General features: G+C 52.9%; 1 protein-coding gene across 1 annotated transcript in view; it reads left to right on the top strand.

Annotated features, from left to right (window-relative positions):
• Window positions 1-3,671: 3,671 nt before the first annotated feature.
• The window catches only part of LOC119096354 (ATP-dependent RNA helicase DDX42), a 30,662-nt gene continuing 14,208 nt past the window's right edge, over window positions 3,672-20,125 (top strand). Inside the window, exons 1-10 of the mRNA XM_037219202.1 lie at window positions 3,672-3,762; window positions 6,009-6,221; window positions 6,610-6,775; window positions 8,289-8,389; window positions 8,780-8,882; window positions 9,402-9,542; window positions 10,150-10,306; window positions 11,387-11,526; window positions 11,846-11,975; window positions 12,425-12,523. Coding sequence (XP_037075097.1) covers window positions 6,016-6,221; window positions 6,610-6,775; window positions 8,289-8,389; window positions 8,780-8,882; window positions 9,402-9,542; window positions 10,150-10,306; window positions 11,387-11,526; window positions 11,846-11,975; window positions 12,425-12,523 — 1,243 coding nt within the window. The 5' untranslated portion in view covers window positions 3,672-3,762; window positions 6,009-6,015. The remainder of the gene's footprint in view (window positions 3,763-6,008; window positions 6,222-6,609; window positions 6,776-8,288; window positions 8,390-8,779; window positions 8,883-9,401; window positions 9,543-10,149; window positions 10,307-11,386; window positions 11,527-11,845; window positions 11,976-12,424; window positions 12,524-20,125) is intronic.

The following is a 20,125-nucleotide window of genomic DNA, read 5'->3' as shown; positions in this document are numbered from 1 at the left end:
GGTTCATATTTACGGACTACACTTTTATATTATATGCACTTGTATACATACACTTATATATTCATTATAAACACTTACGTATTTACGGACTTTTACAACATCGCAAAGTGGCGTTGGAATCTGATAGTCGACTAGAGAAGCAGAGGCAGACTATCTATTTTCGCGTTGCTGTAACTGTTATTCTGCCCAGAAGGAATCACAAAAGAAATATCCCCAATCTAATCTTTGAAAGGTGCGACTTGAATTTGAGAGATACTCAGAAGCATGACGTCACGACGGTCGTTCTCGCGCGCCCGACGCCCGGCGTCCGGTGATATTTGCAGCGACTAACGCCGTTCGGCTTTACGAAAACTGCCATCCCGGCCATCGTTGTCCTTGCTCCCGAGATTGAGCGCCAGCAATCCTTTTGATGTTATTTGTTTCACGAGCCCATTTTGCAAAGGAAAACATGCTTTAATGGCAAACGTGAGATGACCTTGCTCATTTTTAAACTAATTTCGACCCATCCTTTTTAACATGGCCCCTTACCTTTCCGGGCAAGCGGCCATCTTGAGTAGAACATTAGGGGCACATTATCGCTCCTGGTCAGGGGCTGAAGGGTTATTTTGTCTCACCACAGGGTGTTTTCCAAACGCCATTCTGGCGACACGGATAATCCCCCAGTCAATTCGGAGGTCCTTAGAGGGACACAGCATATACATTGGTCTCCTCCCCGATGCGAAAGGCCTTCTGACCCGTGCAGCTGACCCCGGATCGACACGGGAGTCCGTATTGAGGCAACAAGATCCCTGATTGCTTCAGGTGGTCCAATAATTGGCACATTTTTGCTCAGTCGACTCCAATTCGGCTTAACGGGCCCGTGCTGGCACTGGGTTTGAGGACCCATCGTTCGGCTCTGGGGACTCCGACTGACACAAGACCCTTTCACTGTCTCAGTGTGAACGCTCATCATAAGTTCGCATGCTTCTTTACTTTGTCGGGGGGCCCCGGCCAGTGCGAGGGGCCCGCTGGCATTCGGGGTCCCGTCCTCGTCCCTGCTCAGAAAGTGCTTCCCTGACAGAATCGAGGCCTCTTGTTGACACGGGACCCTCTGTTAGGCAATGTGGATCCCTAACTGATACAGGAGCTCAAAATTGTTGCAGGTGTCCCACCAATATTAATCGCGGGTCCGACCTTGTTCCTGCCTGGTAAATGGGGCCCGAGAGCTCAGACCGGTACGGAGCCAACTGTTAAGTGTTGTTGATCTCTAGCCGAAGGAGAGGAACGCACTGCTTCGGGGGAGCCCAATCGGTGCAAGGGGCCCTCTGACTGACATTTGAGGTCAGGGGCGGGGGTCCTTAGTGTGACCTATGCACGGCCAGCACTTCCGGCACTTCGGCTTTCCAGTCTGACCCATGGTCTTTGGTCTCGAGAGACTATTCTTCCAGTACTCTTCAGGCTGTCTCAAACACGGCTCCTGGCTGACTCGGGGCCACTTGCCGACATGGAACCCTGTTAGGCACTGTGGCCGCTGACCGACACAGGAGCCCCTCTGCGTAGTGTCAGGGATCCCGAATGTTGCAAAGTTGTAACGTTGCAACGTTGTAAAGCGCGGACCCGGCCTCATTCCTGCTTAGCAAATGGGTCCTAAGGGCTGAGACGGAGACGGAGCCGACTGTTTGGTTCCGTGTCGAGGTCCTATATAATGGAGACAGAAAACCCGAATAAGGGGCCTTAATAGAAACGCTCTGACTGACATTTCAAGTCACGGCACTACGGTGGGGGGGGGGGGGGGAGGGGGGCATGCCCGAATCCAATCGGATCTTTGTCCAGCCCCTGATACCTGGTCCCCAGGGGCCTAACATGAACCCTTCTTAGGAGCCCTGACCGACACACCCATGGCTTCAGTGACGCCGGTTTACGCAAAGATTGGGTTCGGCCTTGCGCGACGAGCATGCTTGGGAAATGAACCCCTGGGGCTCAGACCGACACTTAGGCGACTGTTGGGTATTGGTGCTCTTTAGCTGAAATAAAAGCCCCACTGTCCCAAAAACCACAGTCGATGCAAGATGCCCTCCGCCTGACTGTTCAGGTCACGCCTTACGGGCGTTGAGGAGGGGGGGGGGGGGGCTCAATGTGACCTGCAGCCAGTCCTTCGGGCCGTTACGCCTCCAATCGCCTGACCAATCCGCCTGACTGTTCAGGCCACGCCTTACGGGCGTTGAGGAGGGGGGGGGGGGGGGGGTCAATGTGACCTGCAGCCAGCCCCTCGGGCCGTTACGCCTCCAATCGAGCCCTTGATCGTCGGCTCCGGTGGGCCGCCTGGCCCCTCCTCGGGCCTCATTTAACAATGCCCTCGGTTAGCCCGGGGTGCCTTGTAAACGCAGGACCTCCTAGTAGGCACTGTGGGCCCCTGGTAGATACAGGAAACCCGACCAGTGTAAATCGATGGTCCTGGCTTTGTAACTGCTTGAGAAGTGGATCCTCAGTCTCATTCCGGCACGGGGCCGGCTGTGCGTTATTTGTGATGTCTGACCAAGATTTTGCCCTCATCGGCACAGGGGTTGCCTATCGGTATAAAGGACTCTGACTGTCATTGAGGGGCTTGTCCCCGTAGGAAGAACCCCCTGCATAAATCTTCGACCAGCCCCTCTTGCCCCTAAGTCCTCCAAACGGATCCTTGTAGGTCCTCCAGGCTCTTCGGGCCTCCTCAGACAATGCCTCTGCCCAACTCGGGATCCCTTGCCAACACATGGCCCCCTGTCAGGCGCTGTGGGGCCCTAACAGACGCTGGCGCCCCGACCAATGCAAACTGCTGGCTCCGGCTTTGTCTCGGCTCGGGAAATGGGCCCTCAGGCCCATGCCGACACAGTCGACAACGCGTAACTGGTGTTGTCTGACCGACATTTAGGCCCTTGTCAACTCAGGGGGTCCCTAATCAGCGCGCAGGGCCCTCTGACTGGCAATGAAGTGTCCGGCTTTGCGGGCCGGTCCCCTGAATACGACCTCCGGCCAGCCTTTCAGGCCTCTTGGGCCCTCAAATCGGGCTCTTAGTCGTAGGTTTCCCTGCGCCCCTTGCCTGCGCCACTGGGTGACCCTGAAGTTTGAACATACGTTCCAAGCGCAAGAAGAACCGCAACGCCCTAACCAATACAAAGATGCCTCAAACCCTGGGGGTGGGGTGTACGAATATTCAATGTCCGCCTCTAACGTCCAAAACACGTCCGAGCACCAGAACTAAACCCTTTAAAAACGAAATACTCCGACCTTTGACGGGACGTGCCTGAGCACTAGAATGGGGTGCTTTGGGCTGAAAATACGTTATGAAGTCAAGACGAGCGCCCCTCGGGACTCAAAGAATTTCTCAGGCTCTGAGATGTTTCGAGGGCCGTGGTAACGTAGAGTTTGGGTGCCCAAAGCGCGGCGGGACTGCCTCAAAGACCCGCAGAGCATCCATGACATCTGCACACGTGCTTTCAGAATAAAAAGTGTACTTACATAACTGACTTAATACAGACCCATAATTTAGGTCACCAGAGAATGCACCCATTTACACCATTTTTAACATGATAAAAATAATGTCATGTTGCAAGGAATTCACGGGATTGTGATATGGTAGCTTCGACAGTTGAGAAGCAGGCAAGACGAGAACTTGCGCTCCAATGCAAACAACACAAACCATTTTGGCTGCGTCCAGAGAAGTGGGTGTCTGGTCTTCACCCGGGATAACCGTGTGGGATATATCTCTGGTGGCATTTTGATTCTGCAGCTCTTGGAAAACTGGTAAGTGGTCTTATTTTCATCGTTTCATAGGCCATCATTGAAATTCAAATTTCGAAACGAGAGTGACCAAAAAGCCTTGTAGCTCTTTACATTTTGGAACTGCGTGTTGGTTGGTAGCTGTCCACATTGACTTTTAGAAAAGATGGGGTTCTGATTTGCGTCTGGGCTGAAATAAAAAAGGCTGGTATGAACTGCAAGTCAATTCAAGAGTATATCTTCTGATGTCATTTTTGTGACACAACACTAGTTTGTGTTATTGACATGTAGGGTATAATTACCCATTTGATTTGGTTATGATATTTGTACATGACAATTATCACAAAGGTGCTGAGGTGAGCATACACTATTTTCCCCCAGGTCTTGTTTGCCCTGCCACCTCTGAAGTTATGTAATTTTATATTGTCTCTGGCATCAGGCTTTGTAATATAGTGGTTTTATGATGCATCTCCCCCTGAAGCAGCTGTATTGACGGTCTGTCATGCCTTCAGCATTTATCAGATTGTATACATGCAATATCATACACTCTAGAATGTATGAATGTGGTGTCACACTTCATACAACAGTAAGGCGGGTGTGGCATGATGGTGATATAACAACAATGTTTGTATGCAGGGCACTAGGCATGCTGCTGCGCACAAACAAGCATGCCTGTACCAAGCCTCTGTGCTGAAAGTATCTCAGAATGGGGATTTCTGCATCACATGTATGCACTGAAAAGGGTTTTAGTAGGAAAACAGATTAACCTTTACAAGTGACAATAGAAATAGCAACAACTATGTTGATGCGGGCAGGTGCACAACTCTGTATGCATGGGAGTTCAGCCAAGTGCCAAAAAATATACTAGTACTGTCAGTGGCATGGTTGAAATGATGTTGCTTGAAATGAGTTTATGAAAGATGTTAGTTATAAATACTCCTTTAACTGCATTGTCTCAGGACAGATAAACTTCAAAACCTACATATGTACTCCAGGCATTTTGGCTGAAAACATAAAAACCTTTAAAGAAACATTGGAAGAGGCAGGCTGAAGAAAATTTATCCTTTATAAGTGCACTTATCCCCTAAACTCTTTCATCTTTGTAACCCACACTTCCTATTGGTGTCATAACTAGATAGCACCAGTTGCATCATTAGGGCAACCATGGTGAGTTATAATGGCATGAGTGTTCACTTTCATTTCAAGTTATGCAGGGTATTCTTTGCTGTAAATATAGGGACCTCCCCATAGTGTCACCAACCAGTAACGATTTGCAGTGCCTTCTACGTCTATGATATCCTACTCACATCACCGTGCTTATGCCATGGTATGACAAATGGCAATGCTCTTAGCCTCAAATTCAGCACTTACTACAAGCAATGCAATATGTCAGTGATCTGATTTTTTTATCCTGGCTGTTCCAGGGCAGAATGAGCACCTTAAGATATGAAATACCTTTTTAGCAGTTGCCATTGCTTGCTAGGAAACATGATTTTGTTGGGTTAAGTGATGTCAGACTGATCATCATCAGGTGACTTACCATCATCCCAACCTTTCTTTTAAAAAGAAATCACAGCACAGATGATCAGTGAGGTAGGCTCTGCTTTTATCTTGGAAAACAAGACATTGGTGGAGTCTGGCTAAATAAGGCACAATCTGGTGCCAGGTAGTGGAGATGTCATAGAAATTAGAAAGAAAACATTAAAGTCATATGTTGATCATGACAATAATTATTCAATAAGGAACTGCTGAACAGATTTGGGGATAATTGGCAAATGATACACCATCACACCATATGCTGTAACTTGCTACTAAACCCCATTTTTATGGTGACGGTGAATGAGACACCCATATTAATTCCTGTATCTCTTGGTACATTGTCTGTTGTCATTCAGGCTGGTTTGATACAAAGCTGTAGACGCAAAAGCTTAAAAGCAGCCAGTCAGCATCAAACTAAGAGGTAGTCAACCCAGCACCCAAATGCCTCAGATGTGACAAATGGGCCAGGCAGGTCAGATGCCTGGGTTCAGGATCACAGCTGAACTGAGGAGTGCCAACAAATTGTTTGTGGAAGCTGCTGGAGAGCTAGGATTCTGGTAGAATGAATTTATGTTTACATCGTGCACACCCTACTGCATATATTTGTTTAATGTTGCCTCTCACTAGCAGGTGGCTCACGTCATGGAAGGAGCACACATTTTCAGTATTTGTTCAGCATACATGGGTGCAATAAGCAAGAGCTGACCACAACCCTGACCCTGCTTTGGCAGGTCCACAATGAGCAACTACAAACCTGGCGCGTACGGCCGCAACTACAGCTACAACTACCAGACGGGTCCCACCAAGCGGCCGGACGTGCCGCCGCCGCCGCCCAACGCCCAGAAGAGCAAGCATGGCTACAGCACCATGTCCTCCATCGCCAGCACCGCCCTGGCCACCTACAACTTCAACGCGCCCAAGCGCAAGATGCGCTCAGAGGAAGAGTGAGTGGACTGGGTCACGGCACCAAGCGGGACGGATCGCGCGCAGCTGCTTAGTGAATCACTGGCCCGGAGCGTCATCAATCAGGACGTCATTCAACAACTAGCTTGTATGCTGCGAGGGCTGTTCTTTATGACCACCGGCTGCGTGCGCTGAGTCAAGTACGTCACGGTGTTATTCGGCCTGTCATTCACATCACTACAAGTAGTCTTTGTGTGGGGACTGATGTGTAGTTGCGTGTTACATGCTCGCTGTACCCTTCTACCCGTCTGACCACGCCGTGCCTGCCAAACGAACACCGCACGTGCGCCGCCCTCGCCGCCGTTTTCTGGCGCGGGCGGGCGCCTCCACCGGCGGCCGAGCGGCGCAGCTGACGCGGGGCGTCGGCAGGTACTTCGACTCGGACGGCGAGGGCGAGGAGGCCACCCCCGGCATGGCGTACATCCCGGCGCCGGGCAGCCCGTCGGCCGACGAGCGGCGTCGCGGCCAGACGCGCTCCGACTCCGACGACGAGGAGGACCCACTCGACGCCTTCATGGCCGGCATCGAGGAGCAGGTGGGGCGACGTCTCGGGCGGTGGCCGGTGTGTGGTGTGGTGGTACTGCCGCGAGCGGTGGCCGGTGTGTGGTGTGGTGGTACTGCCGCGAGCGGTGGCCGGTGTGTGGTGTGGTGGTACTGCCGCGAGCGGTGGCCGGTGTGTGGTGTGGTGGTACTGCCGCGAGCGGTGGCCGGTGTGTGGTGTGGTGGTACTGTCTCGGGCGGTGGCCGGTGTGTGGTGTGGTGGTACTGTCTCGGGCGGTGGCCGGTGTGTGGTGTGGTGGTACTGTCTCGGGCGGTGGCCGATGTGTGGTGTGGTGGTACTGTCTCGGGCGGTGGCCGGTGTGTAGTGTGGTGATACTGCCGCCGGCGGTAGCCGGTGTGTGGTGTGGTGGTGCTGCCGCGGGCTGTGGCCGGTGTGTGGTGTGGTGGTACTGTCTCGGGCGGTGGACGGTGTGTGGTGTGGTGATACTGTCTCGGGCTGTGGCCGGTGTGTGGTGTGGTAGTACTGCCGCGGGCTGTGGCCGGTGTGTGGTGTGGTGGCACTGTCTCGGGCGGTGGACGGTGTGTGGTGTGGTGGCACTGTCTCGGGCTGTGGCCGGTGTGTGGTGTGGTGGCACTGCCGCGGGCTGTGGCCGGTGTGTGGTGTGGTGGCACTGTCTCGGGCTGTGGCCGGTGTGTGGTGTGGTGGCACTGTCTCGGGCTGTGGCCGGTGTGTGGTGTGGTGGTACTGCCGCGGGCTGTGGCCGGTGTGTGGTGTGGTGGTGCTGCCGCGGGCCGTGGCCGGTGTGTGGTGTGGTGGTACTGCCGCGGGCTGTGGCTGGTGTGTGGTGTGGTGGTACTGTCGCAGGCGGTGGCCGGTGTGTGGTGTGGTGATGCTGCCGCCGGCGGTAGCCGGTGTGTGGTGTGGTACTGCCGCGAGTGGTGGCCGGTGTGTGGTGTGGTGGTACGGCCGGTGTGTGGTGTGGTGCTGCCGCGGGCTGTGGCCGGTGTGTGGTGTGGTGGTACTGCCGCGGGCGGTGGCCGGTATGTGGTGTGGTACTGCCGCGAGTGGTGGCCGGTGTGTGGTGTGATGGTACGGCCGGTGTGTGGTGTGGTGGCACTGCCGGTGTGTAGTGTGGTGGTACGGCCGATGTGTGATTTAGTGCCTCGTGACGCGCACATTTGGGAAGCTAAGCGTCGAGCAGTGACGCGTCGGGACGCTCAAACACCGAGTGGCGCACGGAACTGGTGAGGATCTGTTCAGTTCTTTTCCAGCGGGATTCGGAATTGGGATGCGTTGCTATGCCTTGCAAATATGGTTTCTTGGTGTGTTGCGGTAGGATTCCATTCGAGCGATGTTAAGTATGACTTTACTGGTGCGCTTTGGACTGTATGTCAAACCAGTTATCCATTCCCTTCACCTCTTCTCTATGGCGTGTGCCGCCTTACACAGCTGAATTTTCACATTCCACGCTAGCAGGAGAGCCGTTTTGGACAGCCAGGTTCATGCTCCTGTGGCTGATCAAATGATGATGATGCTTGGCCCGCAGACAAAGAAGGGAAAAGGTGGTAAGGGGTCCAAGAAGAAGCAGCCCGCGAAGGGTGTGAGGGACGACATCGAGGGCGAAGACGACCACGAGTCCTTCTTCAGGTCAGTCTGCCGTCGGAGCCTGGGTGACTATAACGACTCCGGCAGGCCAAAAACGTCTTGTCATGCCTGTGGCAGCACTTGTTTATTTTGGTTCAGTTGATACCACTGCACTGGTCGGAGGCACGGCTCTTACATTCATGTCAATGCTAGCCACGGTCCTGGTGCGTTATACGAGGATCCATCGCTCACTACCACGTTTTTACGTTGACAGTCACGTGTAATGCCACACAGTAACCAAGCCAAGTAAGCGTGTATTGTCCCGTGCCATGGCGGCGGGGTCGACAGCCGCCCTCACAGACAGGTGACAGGGGTGCCACGATTGTACTGGCTGTCCCGTCGGGTGGACGCGACGCGTTTCGTCCTTCGAGCGTGGCGCCTCCCTGCGGCCAGGTATATCGAGGAGAACCCGAACGCCGGGGCGCACAATGACGATTCGGACCAGGAGGTGGAGTACGACGCCGAGGGCAACCCCATCGTACCCGTCAAGTCCAAGGTAGGTGCGGCGATGACGAGGCCTCCGACGCCTGCTGGGGGTGTGGACGTGGGAGTGGAACGTGACAGATGACGGGGGCTCCGACGTCTCCTGGGGTGTGTTCGTGAAAGCGGAACGTGAGAGATGACGGAGCCTCCTACGCGTGCTGGGGGTGTGGACGTGGGAGTCGAACGTGATAGATGACGGGGGCTCCGATGTCTCCTGGGGGTGTGTTCGTGAAAGCGGAACGTGATAGATGACGAGGCCTCCGACGCCTGCTGGGGGTGTGGACGTGGGAGTCGAACGTGATAGATGACGGCAGCTCCGGCGGCGGCTGGGGTGCGCTGTGAGCGAGACATGGAGGGACCCTGGATGACATTCACCCGATGTGACCGGGCGCGGCACGGCCACGGTCTGACCGTCGGAGAGCTGCAGCCAACAAGCTGCAGCCAGTGACACCAGCGACGTGCCGCCGCTGTTCCATCCGCCCTCCTGTCAGTGCGCGTCTCTGACGGCGCCGTGGCCTCATCTGCCTGCCAGTACATCGACCCGTTGCCGGCCATCGACCACAGCCAGCTGCACTACGGCGAGTTCGTCAAGAACTTTTACATTGAACCCGAGGACATCACGGCCTTGTCGCTGCTGGAGATCGAACAGCTACGCCACAAGCTCGGGATCAAGGTGAGCGCCAGCGATGCTGCTGCAAGGCCGCCAACGCTGTGTGCTGGGTTGGCGATACTGCGGACCAGTATATGCTGAACGCTCTTTACGTACTTGGGGAAAAGACTGGTGACAGGCGCTGGGAAATTGCTGGGAAGGGAGCTGTCGTTTCAGGGACTTTCCTTGATATTCCAGAAGTGGCTGCTCGTACGTGGCTTTGCGTGAAGATGAAATGGTAATAACAGGAAGGCAATGCAATTCTGGCAGCCACTGAGTCACCTGCGAGACATCGATTTGTAGTCGTCCATCAGTGGTTTGCCGGCGCATCAGTGGTGTGACGCGTATTCGGCGGCCTCAATGAGACGCTCCTTGAGCGGGGTGATTTAGTTAAAGGCGGTCTGGAAGTGCTTCACTTTCGGATCTTTTGTCTTGTGTTTTTGGACAAGCACGACGGTGTGGAAATGCACTGTTTCCTCGGATCGTTCAGACCCTGCCCCCTGGTAAGCCGCGTGGCCTCGCATCGTCACACAGGCCCTCCTGCATTGAGTCCCGCCATTTTCCTCGCGCCAGCAACCGCACCCTGTTCCGTGGCAAAACTTGACTGGCCTCTTTCGGTGATCTGCTCCAGGTCTCGGGGCCTTCACCAGCGCGGCCGGTCACCTCGTTCGCCCACTTCGGCTTCGACGAGAGCCTGCTGAAGGTGATCAGGAAGCTGGAATACACCCAGCCCACGCCCATCCAGTCCCAGGCGGTGCCTGTGGCGCTCGGCGGCCGTGACGTGATTGGTGAGTTCAGGCGGCGGCGGTGATCTGATTGCATGATGGACATGGAGGGAGTGTTCTGATTGGTAGACGGAGATGAAGGCCATGTTTTGATTGCTGAGTTGGGGTGGCGGCGATGGTGTAGTTGGTGTGTTGAAGGGTGACTGTAATGTGATTGGTGAATTGAAAATAGTTGGTGATTGTGTCTCACGTGGGCACCGCGGGGTGCAATGAGAGGCGGAGGAGCTCTCGTGATGAGATTGGTAAGTTCAAACGGTGGTCTCGATGCAGTTGAGTCATTGACTGAAGGGCCAGCGGAGTCGGCTTCTTTGATGTGTGGAGAAGATGAGCAAAGTTGATCGCATTTCTGTGATTGGGGCGCCCATCCGAACTGGGTGTCTTTTGAAGTGATTGATGTGAATGGTGAGTGCAACTAAGCATCGTGGTTATATGGCTTTGTGTTGGTAGCCACGCCGTGATTTTTCGACCCCTCGGGTGGGTGCACCATGGTTGCACGCATGTGCGCATTCTCTGTGCTCCGACAAATGGTCGTGGCGGCGTGCATCGTTGTGGTAGCCCGTCACTGGCGGTTTTTCTGAACTTCCTGAATATGAACTCGCTGGTCAAACCGAATTTATCAATGTAGCGAATAGCGTGCGGTTTCGGTTCGGAATATTCGCTTTTGCGTAAACACGCAAAACCGAATATTCAAATAACGCGTCGCCATGGGGGCGCTGCAGGTTCGAAACCGAGCCTTTTGCCGTGGTGGTCAATTACCAGGCAGCGCTGGTGGGACCAGCCGGAGTGGCGGCGTGCTCAGCCGGAGTGACGGCGTGTCCAGGCGGAGTGGAGGCATACCATGTCGGGGTGGTGGCGTGCCCAGCCGGAATGGTGGCGTGCCCTGTCGGAGTGGTGGCGTGCCCAGCCGGAGTGGCGTCGCGGCCACCCGGAGTGGCGGCGTGTCCAGGCGGAGGGGAAGCATACCCTGTCGGAGTGGCGGCGTGCCCAGCAGAGGCGTGCCCTGTCGGAGTGGCGTCGCGGCCACCCGGAGTGGCGACGTGCCCAGCCAGAGTGCCTGAGCGCCGTGGTTGTTCCGTGCGCCAGGCATCGCCAAGACGGGCTCGGGCAAGACGGCCGCCTTCCTGTGGCCGATGCTGGTGCACATCATGGACCAGCCGGAGCTGAAGCAGGGCGACGGGCCCATCGGCCTCATCCTGGCGCCCACCCGGGAGCTCTCTCAGCAGGTCAGACAGCAGGCGGACCAGAGCTGCGTAGCCGGAGGGGTCGGACGGGCCAGCCAGCGGATCGGGGGGGAGGGGGGTGGAGGTTGCCGGCGCCTTTGTCGAGCTTAGCTTAGTGGTGCTCGACCTGGGATGCCGCTGGGATCAGGTCAGTATGGCCCGAGAGGCCGGCGGCGTCCGGTCAAATGCACGTGTGGTCTGGCGGAGGGGGCTGGGGCTCCCATCTGTCGCAGCGTCCGCTGCACTGCCGCGCCATCTGTCGACGCCGCTCCGCGCGCGCTCTCAAGCTCGCCTCCGCCGACGCCCCCGTCGCCGCCGGCAGATCTACTCGGAGGCCAAGCGCTTCGGCAAGGTGTACAACATCCACGTGGTCTGCTGCTACGGCGGTGGCTCCAAGTGGGAGCAGTCGAAGGCGCTGGAGGCTGGAGCCGAGATCGTCGTGGCCACACCTGGTGAGGCTGCTCGCGGTGGTGGCGGGGCTCTGCCCACCCGCTGCTGCCCCGCTGGCGGGGGCGGGACCCTGTCTGCACGCGGCGGCGGGGCCCTGCCCGCCCGCTGCCACCCCGCTGGCGAGGGAGGCCCAGTACGCGCCTGTGACAGCGGCTAGCTTTACTGATGCACCGATGCCACGGGAGCCGTCGCGGCCTGTACGTTGACAATGGAACGCACGCATCCCGCTGGCGGTAGTCTTCACCAGCCTGCAAAAGCCTCGGTCCCAGTCCTCTTCGGTGCGTGCCCGCAAACACGGCAGAACCACCAGGTTTCAGCGATGTGAAGCCAGACTGCCGCGTGTGCGATGCCACGCGTGCTGGACGTGGTCGGCTCGTCAGGCGCCGCTGCTCGGAGGAGGTGGTGGGATGCGTGACGCTCGATGCTTGACGCCCGCCTCCGTTGCTGCCAGGTCGAATGATCGACATGGTCAAGATGAAGGCCACGAACCTGATGCGCGTCACCTTCCTGGTCATGGATGAGGCCGACAAGATGTTCAACATGGGGTTCGGTAAGCGGTAGACATTCTGGACCAGGGACATCCGCTGTTAGTCTGTGCCTCCATCGCCGAGCCGTGTGACCTCCACAGAGAAGGCTCAGGTGAAAGCGGGCAAATGATGGCGACTGCTGTCAACACTGTGACTCAACAGCTCATTACTCGGTTAACTGTGTGACTGCAGTTGATTCACCCTAAAGCCCCCCCCCCCCCCCCCCTGCCTCGGCTGTGCGTAGTCCCGTTGAAGATGTGTTTATGGGCAATGGATGAATGCTATGGATGTTTACTGGTATATTTGCACCTTTGATTCAGCAAGTCGTACCTCAGCAGTTGTGTGTAGACCCGCGTTGGATGTCCTTATAGGCAATAGAGCTATGGTTATATGGAACTCCTCTGTAGAATCCATGGATTCCAAGTCTTATGATTGTAAAGCAAGTGTTGGTGAACTTGCACGTTGCAATATTCAGAGTTTTGGAACAAACTTATCTTTTGTATATATTTTTGGGCACGCCGCACGCTCGTATACCAAACCCAAAACAAAAAGGACGCCACCAAAGCACACCAGAATGAGTAATTAGACAAATGCTACAATATCTTCACGCGTCAAACCATACACAAAGCTTCACAATTTAGGTCAGCTCATTCTGAAAATAATGTAGTGATGGTCTGCTAGAAAAAACTACAGACTACAAAATACGCCATGATGAGATAGTATTGTTGAGCTTAAGTTTCTGTTGAGGAATGCTAAGTGATTCAAAAAAAAAATTGGCGACGATAAGCCGTGGTTTGTTGCAAAATTGGAATTTTGTTGAATTTAATTTTCTTAAATTGATGGGCATTGCCTTGCCTTTTTCTGCGTGGAACACACTACAGAGATTGAATCCTATATGTATATATATATATATATATATATATATATATATATGCATAATACATACATACATACATATATACATGCATACATACATGCATCCCTGCCGACCGACCGACCGACCGACCGACCGACCTACCGACCGACTGACCGACCGACCGACATGCATGCATGCATGCATGTATGCATACATACATACATACATACATACATACATACATACATACATACATACATACATACATACATACATACATGCATGCATGCATGCATATGCACATAGTATATATATAGGGTGCGTGTGTGTGCATATACATATACATATGAATGAACGGAACATTAATACAGCTTAGGCCGCGTTATATCTGGAAGGGAGTATTCCACGCTGATATATTTTGAACTTCAATGACCACGTTGAAGATTACGCGGTGCAGTTCACAATCCTGGCCTTTATTAATACCTAAACTCTTCTAGTTTCGGAGGTGCACGCCCACGAAGATGTGCGGTCTGCGTTGGGAGACTATTTCAAGGTCACTGGGGCATTCACGATTCCATAGTGACGCCATTCAAAGCCTGCCATTCCGTTGGCCATGTGGCCATCAAAGCCAAGCAAAAGATAGTTGCTGAGTCGTTCATATCTGGCATTCGGAAGCAGGAGTGCGAGATATAACGGCCGTCAATTGGCTCTCATTCCATGTTGTGCAAGGTACGATGGCGGAAAGAAACCGTGACATGTTGAGGAGCATATTTACTGGACATGGAAGCTGTGTGGTGTAGAGCAGCTTTTTCCACTCATCAGTTTACCAATGGTTATAATAAGCGAGCATACTTTATTATATATGACGCTTTCTTCAAAATATTGTCATGTGGGACATTCCCTTTAACGTCACTGTTCGCTTTAGTTGGTAAGCCTGAGAGGTTCAGCCTTACAGCTTCAACTTTGTTTAAACAGGGTGGCCGTCTGTGTGATAAAGGCGATAACACGATACGGTCTTATGGCAGGGGGATTCGATAGCCCCGCCGCTGTCCCGTCAGCCGGGACACAGCTGCAGGTTACGTCGTGACAAGGAGCGCGCTAAAACGTGCGATTAAAAACGCCCGTTACGCACGCACGCACGCACGCACGCACGCACGCACGCACGCACGCGCGCACGCACGCGCGCGCACGCACCGCGCCGCACGCGCGCACGCACGCGCGCAACGCACGCGCACACACACACACACACACACACCACACCACACACACACACCACACACACACACACACCACACACACACACACACACACACACACACACACACACACACACACACACACACACACACACACACACACACACACACACAACACACACACACACACACACACACACACACACACACACACACACACACACACACACACACACACACACACACCACACACACACACACACCACACACACACACACACACACACACACACACACACACACACACACACACACACACACACACACACACACACACACACACACACACACACACACACACACACACCACACACACACACACACACAACACACACACACACACACACAACACACACACACACACACACACACACACACACACACACACACACACACACACACACACACACACACACACACACACACACACACACACACACACACACACACACACACACACACACACACACACACACACACACACACCACACACACACACACACACACACACACACACACACACACACACACACACACACACACACACACACGGCCGTCCTGGCCGCCGGGTCAGCCGGCCGGCGCCGCTGAGCCAGAGTGGGAGCGAACACCGCCACACGTGCCGCTGTCTCGGATTGACGTCAGCGCCGCTCGGGGGTGGACATTGACACGGATTACCGGGTCCGAGCGGCACTGGGATCAAGAGCGACGATAACGATAGCTCGTAATGCTGGACGATTGTCATGCGATCTGGGCTCGCCTCGGGGCTGCCGTTTTATAGCCGTAATAATCTTGATGCCGTGTGGCAACGCGTGCCCGCCGGATTGTCGGGTGGTAGCTCGGCTGCCAGTGCCACGTTGATAGATACCCAAATATAGATTGATAGATACCCAAATGAAGCGCGGTCTATGGAGACATTGCAGCATTGCGTTTGATAGATACCCAAATGAACCGTTTTCTCTGGTGACACTATAGGATTGCGTTCAGTTGATAGATACCCAAATGAAGCGTGTACTCTGGAGACATTGCAGGATTGCGTTTGATAGATACCCAAATGAACCGTGTTCTCTGGTGATACTACAGGATTGCGTTTAATTGATCGATACCCAAATGAAGCGCGTTCTCTGGAGACATTGAAAGATTGCGTTCGATTGATAGATATCCAAATGAACCGTGTTCTTTGGTGACACTGCAGGATTGCGTTCGATTGATAGATATCCAAATGAAGCGCGTTCTTTGGTGACACTGCAGGATTGCGTTTGATTGATAGATGCCCAAATGAAGCGCGTTCTCAGGAGACAGGTGGGCGCGAGACAGCTTTGAGGGCGAGGAGGAAGATGGACTCCGTTGGAAAAATGATCTGTGCGGGACTCATAGGCTTTATAGCTACAGCACAAGCCATAGCACTTGCAACACAAAAGTTGCGCAGTCAGCACTGCCAAATCTGTCACATAAGCAGTGTTATATGCAAATTTTTACTAGCGGGAAACTTTGGCTAGCAGGAAATCAGTGTTTTCTTGTATTGGCCAATGACACTCACAAACTTACCACACTCATATCAGTATGCCACCCAGCATCATGTCATCTACTTTGCGCAGCCCAAGAAACACATTACCTACTCCCACACTAATGCATTTATGAGCAGCCTGCAACAGTGAGCTAAGCTACAGAAATGACTCATGAATGCCACATAGTGGCAAAAATTGTGTAACTATGTTGTCTTTCCCCATCCAATGCATTATCAGTACCTGAGGGCAGCATTGCCATTTAGACTTGGCATGGACTGGCAAGTCAGAATGCAGCTATTTGCTTTCTTGACATACTAGGGTTGAATACTGCTTTGATATCCTTGCAGTCAACAGCATTGGCTGATATGGACTGATGGCTAGGTGGCACAAACAGCTGTGTTCGCACAGTCCAAAGATCATAACATGTGAACCAGCCCCAGAGCTGTCATGACAAAAGCAAATTGGGCTCAAAATTCACAACAAATGATTAATTATAACAACAGCTCAATTATCCACCTCATGGTTTGCAGAGATACATGTCACAAAAAAGCACCAAGGTAACATATTTACTCACCAGTACAAAAACAGGTAATGATGTGCACCACAGATGTTCTCTGCACATCATGTGGCATTATGTTAGGTTTACTCAGTTTACGCACTGTTTTCTTCCACATGAAATGCACAACCTGGAGTTGACAGAGTACTGATGACAGCTATTTTCATCCAGTGCTCACATTTGCTTTCTTGACATTTTGGAACCATCACTGGGCAATTTTAGTGCCATCATTAAAAATAGTTCACATTCTGCACTTACTGCAATGATTTATTGCCTATATTTGTTGATCCTTTGCATCATGCAGGAATTATTGAGTTACCTATCTCACACACCTTAAACCGACAAGCAACAAACAGCGTAATCGCATAAAAACAAACATTCCAGCCCCTGCTTCCTTGCCAGTTGGTCTACCAGTGCGATGTAACTTCATATTTCCTTGACGAGCCAGTCACCAATATCCAGCACATCCCTCCTGCCAATAGGTGGTCAACCAAATGTTCAAGTCACAGGAGGAATGTCTGCAAAATCAATCCTGGGGCATTTATGTATTCACTTAATGAAAGAAACTATCAGTACTCCCTGCAAGAATTGTTGAACAGTTGAAGTGTCTACCTCATGGCCTGCAAAGACACCCATCAGAAAAAAACACCAAGGTGACATATTTAATCACCAGTACAAAAACAGGTGATGATATGCAACACAGACATGTTCTCCATGCAGCATGTGTCATTGTGTTAGGTGTTAGTTTATGCACTGTTTTCCTGCACATGGAACACACAAACTTGGATTCAGCAGAGTAATGATGACAACTATTTTCATCCAGTGTTCACATTTGCTTTCTTGCTGTTCTGACCCCGTCATTGGGCAATTTCGGTCCTACCATTAAAAAAGTTCACATTCCGAGCTGACTGCAATGATCTATATTTGTTCATCCGTCATATCATGCAGCAATTTTTAAGCTACCTTTCTCACACAAATTTAACTGACAAGCAACCAGCATCCTATTTTAAGGAACATCTGCAAGAACACTCCTGGGGCCTTTAGGTATTAACTTAATGAAAGAAACTTGGAGGCATTCTCTGGAAGAATTTTGAGCAATCCAAAAATTAAAGTGAGAACAAGTCAAAGCTATACAAAATGACCATATTACCTCCATCTGGCTTTTGGAAGCATGGAGCCTGCCCCAGATGTAAATCAATCTAACCTAGGCGGAAAGATAACACCAAAACACCGCCGACGCCTGCTGTCTGCATAGATCAAGCGCCTAGCAAGGCTAAATTACGTGAGCATTCTGTGCTGCTAGCCACTCAAGGCCCTCAATAATAAGAGTAGTTTTAGCAGCATGGTGTTCAACTTCACCTTCTTTCTCTTTTCCTTTACCATCTTGGACTTGGACCGTCTCAAGCAATAGCTAAAAACCCGTGGAAAAGCGGCAACACCAAACGAACTGAAATGGCCATGAACAGAACTGCGTGCGCCAGGCATTTTTCTTTTTTTGTTTGACTGCTGACGGCCGATAATTCGGACGAAATCCTTTCCTGAACGGATGATCCTCTCACGGGAAGGGATTTCCTCCGGCGCACGATTCGAATCAGCGGAACGGCGCGTGAGTGTATACATGGGCCGGATAGTTCGGATCGAGGACGGGTCCCGGCTCAATTCGAATCACAGCTGCCCATGTAAACAGGGTAATTACAGGACCGCGTTTGGGACTGCATTCGATTGCTTATGTCGGTAGGTGGCGCCTGTTTGACGGGGGCTGAGTGTTGCGACGGCATCTGACGTCACGACGTGTCTGCGTATGCCGTCTGTCAAACCGGCCGCATGCGGGTCATGTGTGGACCATGAGGATGATGGCGCCAGAACTGGGGCGAGCCATTGGCCAGTTCATTGGGCATTGGTGCAATGCCTGACCGTGACAGGCAGTATCTACCTCAGACCCATGGTAGCGCTGAGTGTGAGATAGGCGAATTTCGCCAGTCCCAATTTGGTGGCGGAATCAATCAGATTATAACCAGTGACATCTTGCTCTAGAAGTATTTGGCACGCTGTTCAGCTCACTGATAGAGCTGGATGGCAACATGCCTCAGGTGGGGGCGTTAAACATGTTCAAATGTTAAGAAAGATATCGGCATGGCTATCATTAGCCTATGATGATTAGTACGTCTTGTACGTCCGTCAAAGGTTCGCCCTCGTCACCTGATTGTGGTGCCCCATGGCGTGGTACTAACGTATCCGCAGTTCGGGAGCCATGTGACCCGTGGCGACCTCAGGTCAGACGCTGTCCGTGCCGCTCGTGCGATCCACGGACCCGCTAGGCGGCGATGGCAGACACCAGGCCAGTCAGTTCTCGGCCAGCTCAGCAGTAACTGGGAAGTGCTCTCCTGAGGGAATGTTCGCATCTGCTGTAAAGTGATGTGTGCAACATGATCAGACTCTTGTCGAGCTGGACGTTAATACTTAGCGCGTGAAATTGCTAAGCTCTTCTCGCCCACCCTGGCGACACGCCGTAAGTTGTTCGTGATTCCCAGCTCTGTGACAACAATCGTCTGAGTGGAAGGTAATTTCTAATTCGCTTGAGATTGAGTGCAGACCCAAGGCCTCGCATACCAGCTACGGTCATCCGGCGACTTCACCGCTAAGTCACGTGGTTGCGTGACGCCATCGGTTGCCCGTAGTGTTGGCTTGGTGGGTGCTCCACGAGTTGCGCAGGGAACCACTGATTGCACCCGAGTTGATGACATCACTGGAATAACTGGCCTCGGCCGCTGAAGAGATGACAGGAGCCTGTCCAGGACTGTGTCGTGGCCGTGCCTATGTCGATGCGGACGTGGATGTCGATGTCGATGTCGGTGTCGGTGTCGATGGCCCATTATCGATACACGGGATTTCACCCGGTTGGGTTTAAATTGTTCACTCCCGCCACATACTGCAGGTTTTTAGTCGGGCACGTTGGCACGAACTGAGCTGAGTGGCTCTAAACTGAACTGAGGGAACTGAGGTTCAACCCCGTGCGACACAGGCCCTGGATCTGAAGCATTCGGTGCCCGACGTCCCTGGCAGTGATATGACGTCATCGCCCACTATGACGTCCTCATGATGTTGTAATGCTGCTTGCATTGTCCATTTGATTGTCTGTCCCTGTCCCTTTGATCACTCGTTTACCGTCCCCGTGACCACCATCTCTGGCCCTTTGGATGTATTGTGTCCCTGTTTGTGCCGTGTGGTTTGGAACTGAAATCGCACGTTAGTCGTGCGGTCTGGCATGTAATCTATATGGCAGACGAGTACTTCGATCTGCCGCCGTATATGGGCCATGCCCGGTAGTGTGGTCCGTCGAATGGCTGTGTAAGAAGCATATTTTGATATTCGCACCGCCCTGTCCCGAAATTGTTTTTACACGCGGAGGCGCGTTACCTTCCTTCTGTCCTTGAGACGGTGGCGATGCCC

The sequence above is a fragment of the Pollicipes pollicipes genome, unplaced genomic scaffold (assembly GCF_011947565.3).
Source record: "Pollicipes pollicipes isolate AB1234 unplaced genomic scaffold, Ppol_2.1 Scaffold_4295;HRSCAF=5057_pilon_pilon_pilon, whole genome shotgun sequence".
In the NCBI taxonomy this organism is placed as follows: domain Eukaryota; kingdom Metazoa; phylum Arthropoda; class Thecostraca; order Pollicipedomorpha; family Pollicipedidae; genus Pollicipes; species Pollicipes pollicipes.
This window is presented reverse-complemented; position numbering and strand designations above follow the sequence as displayed.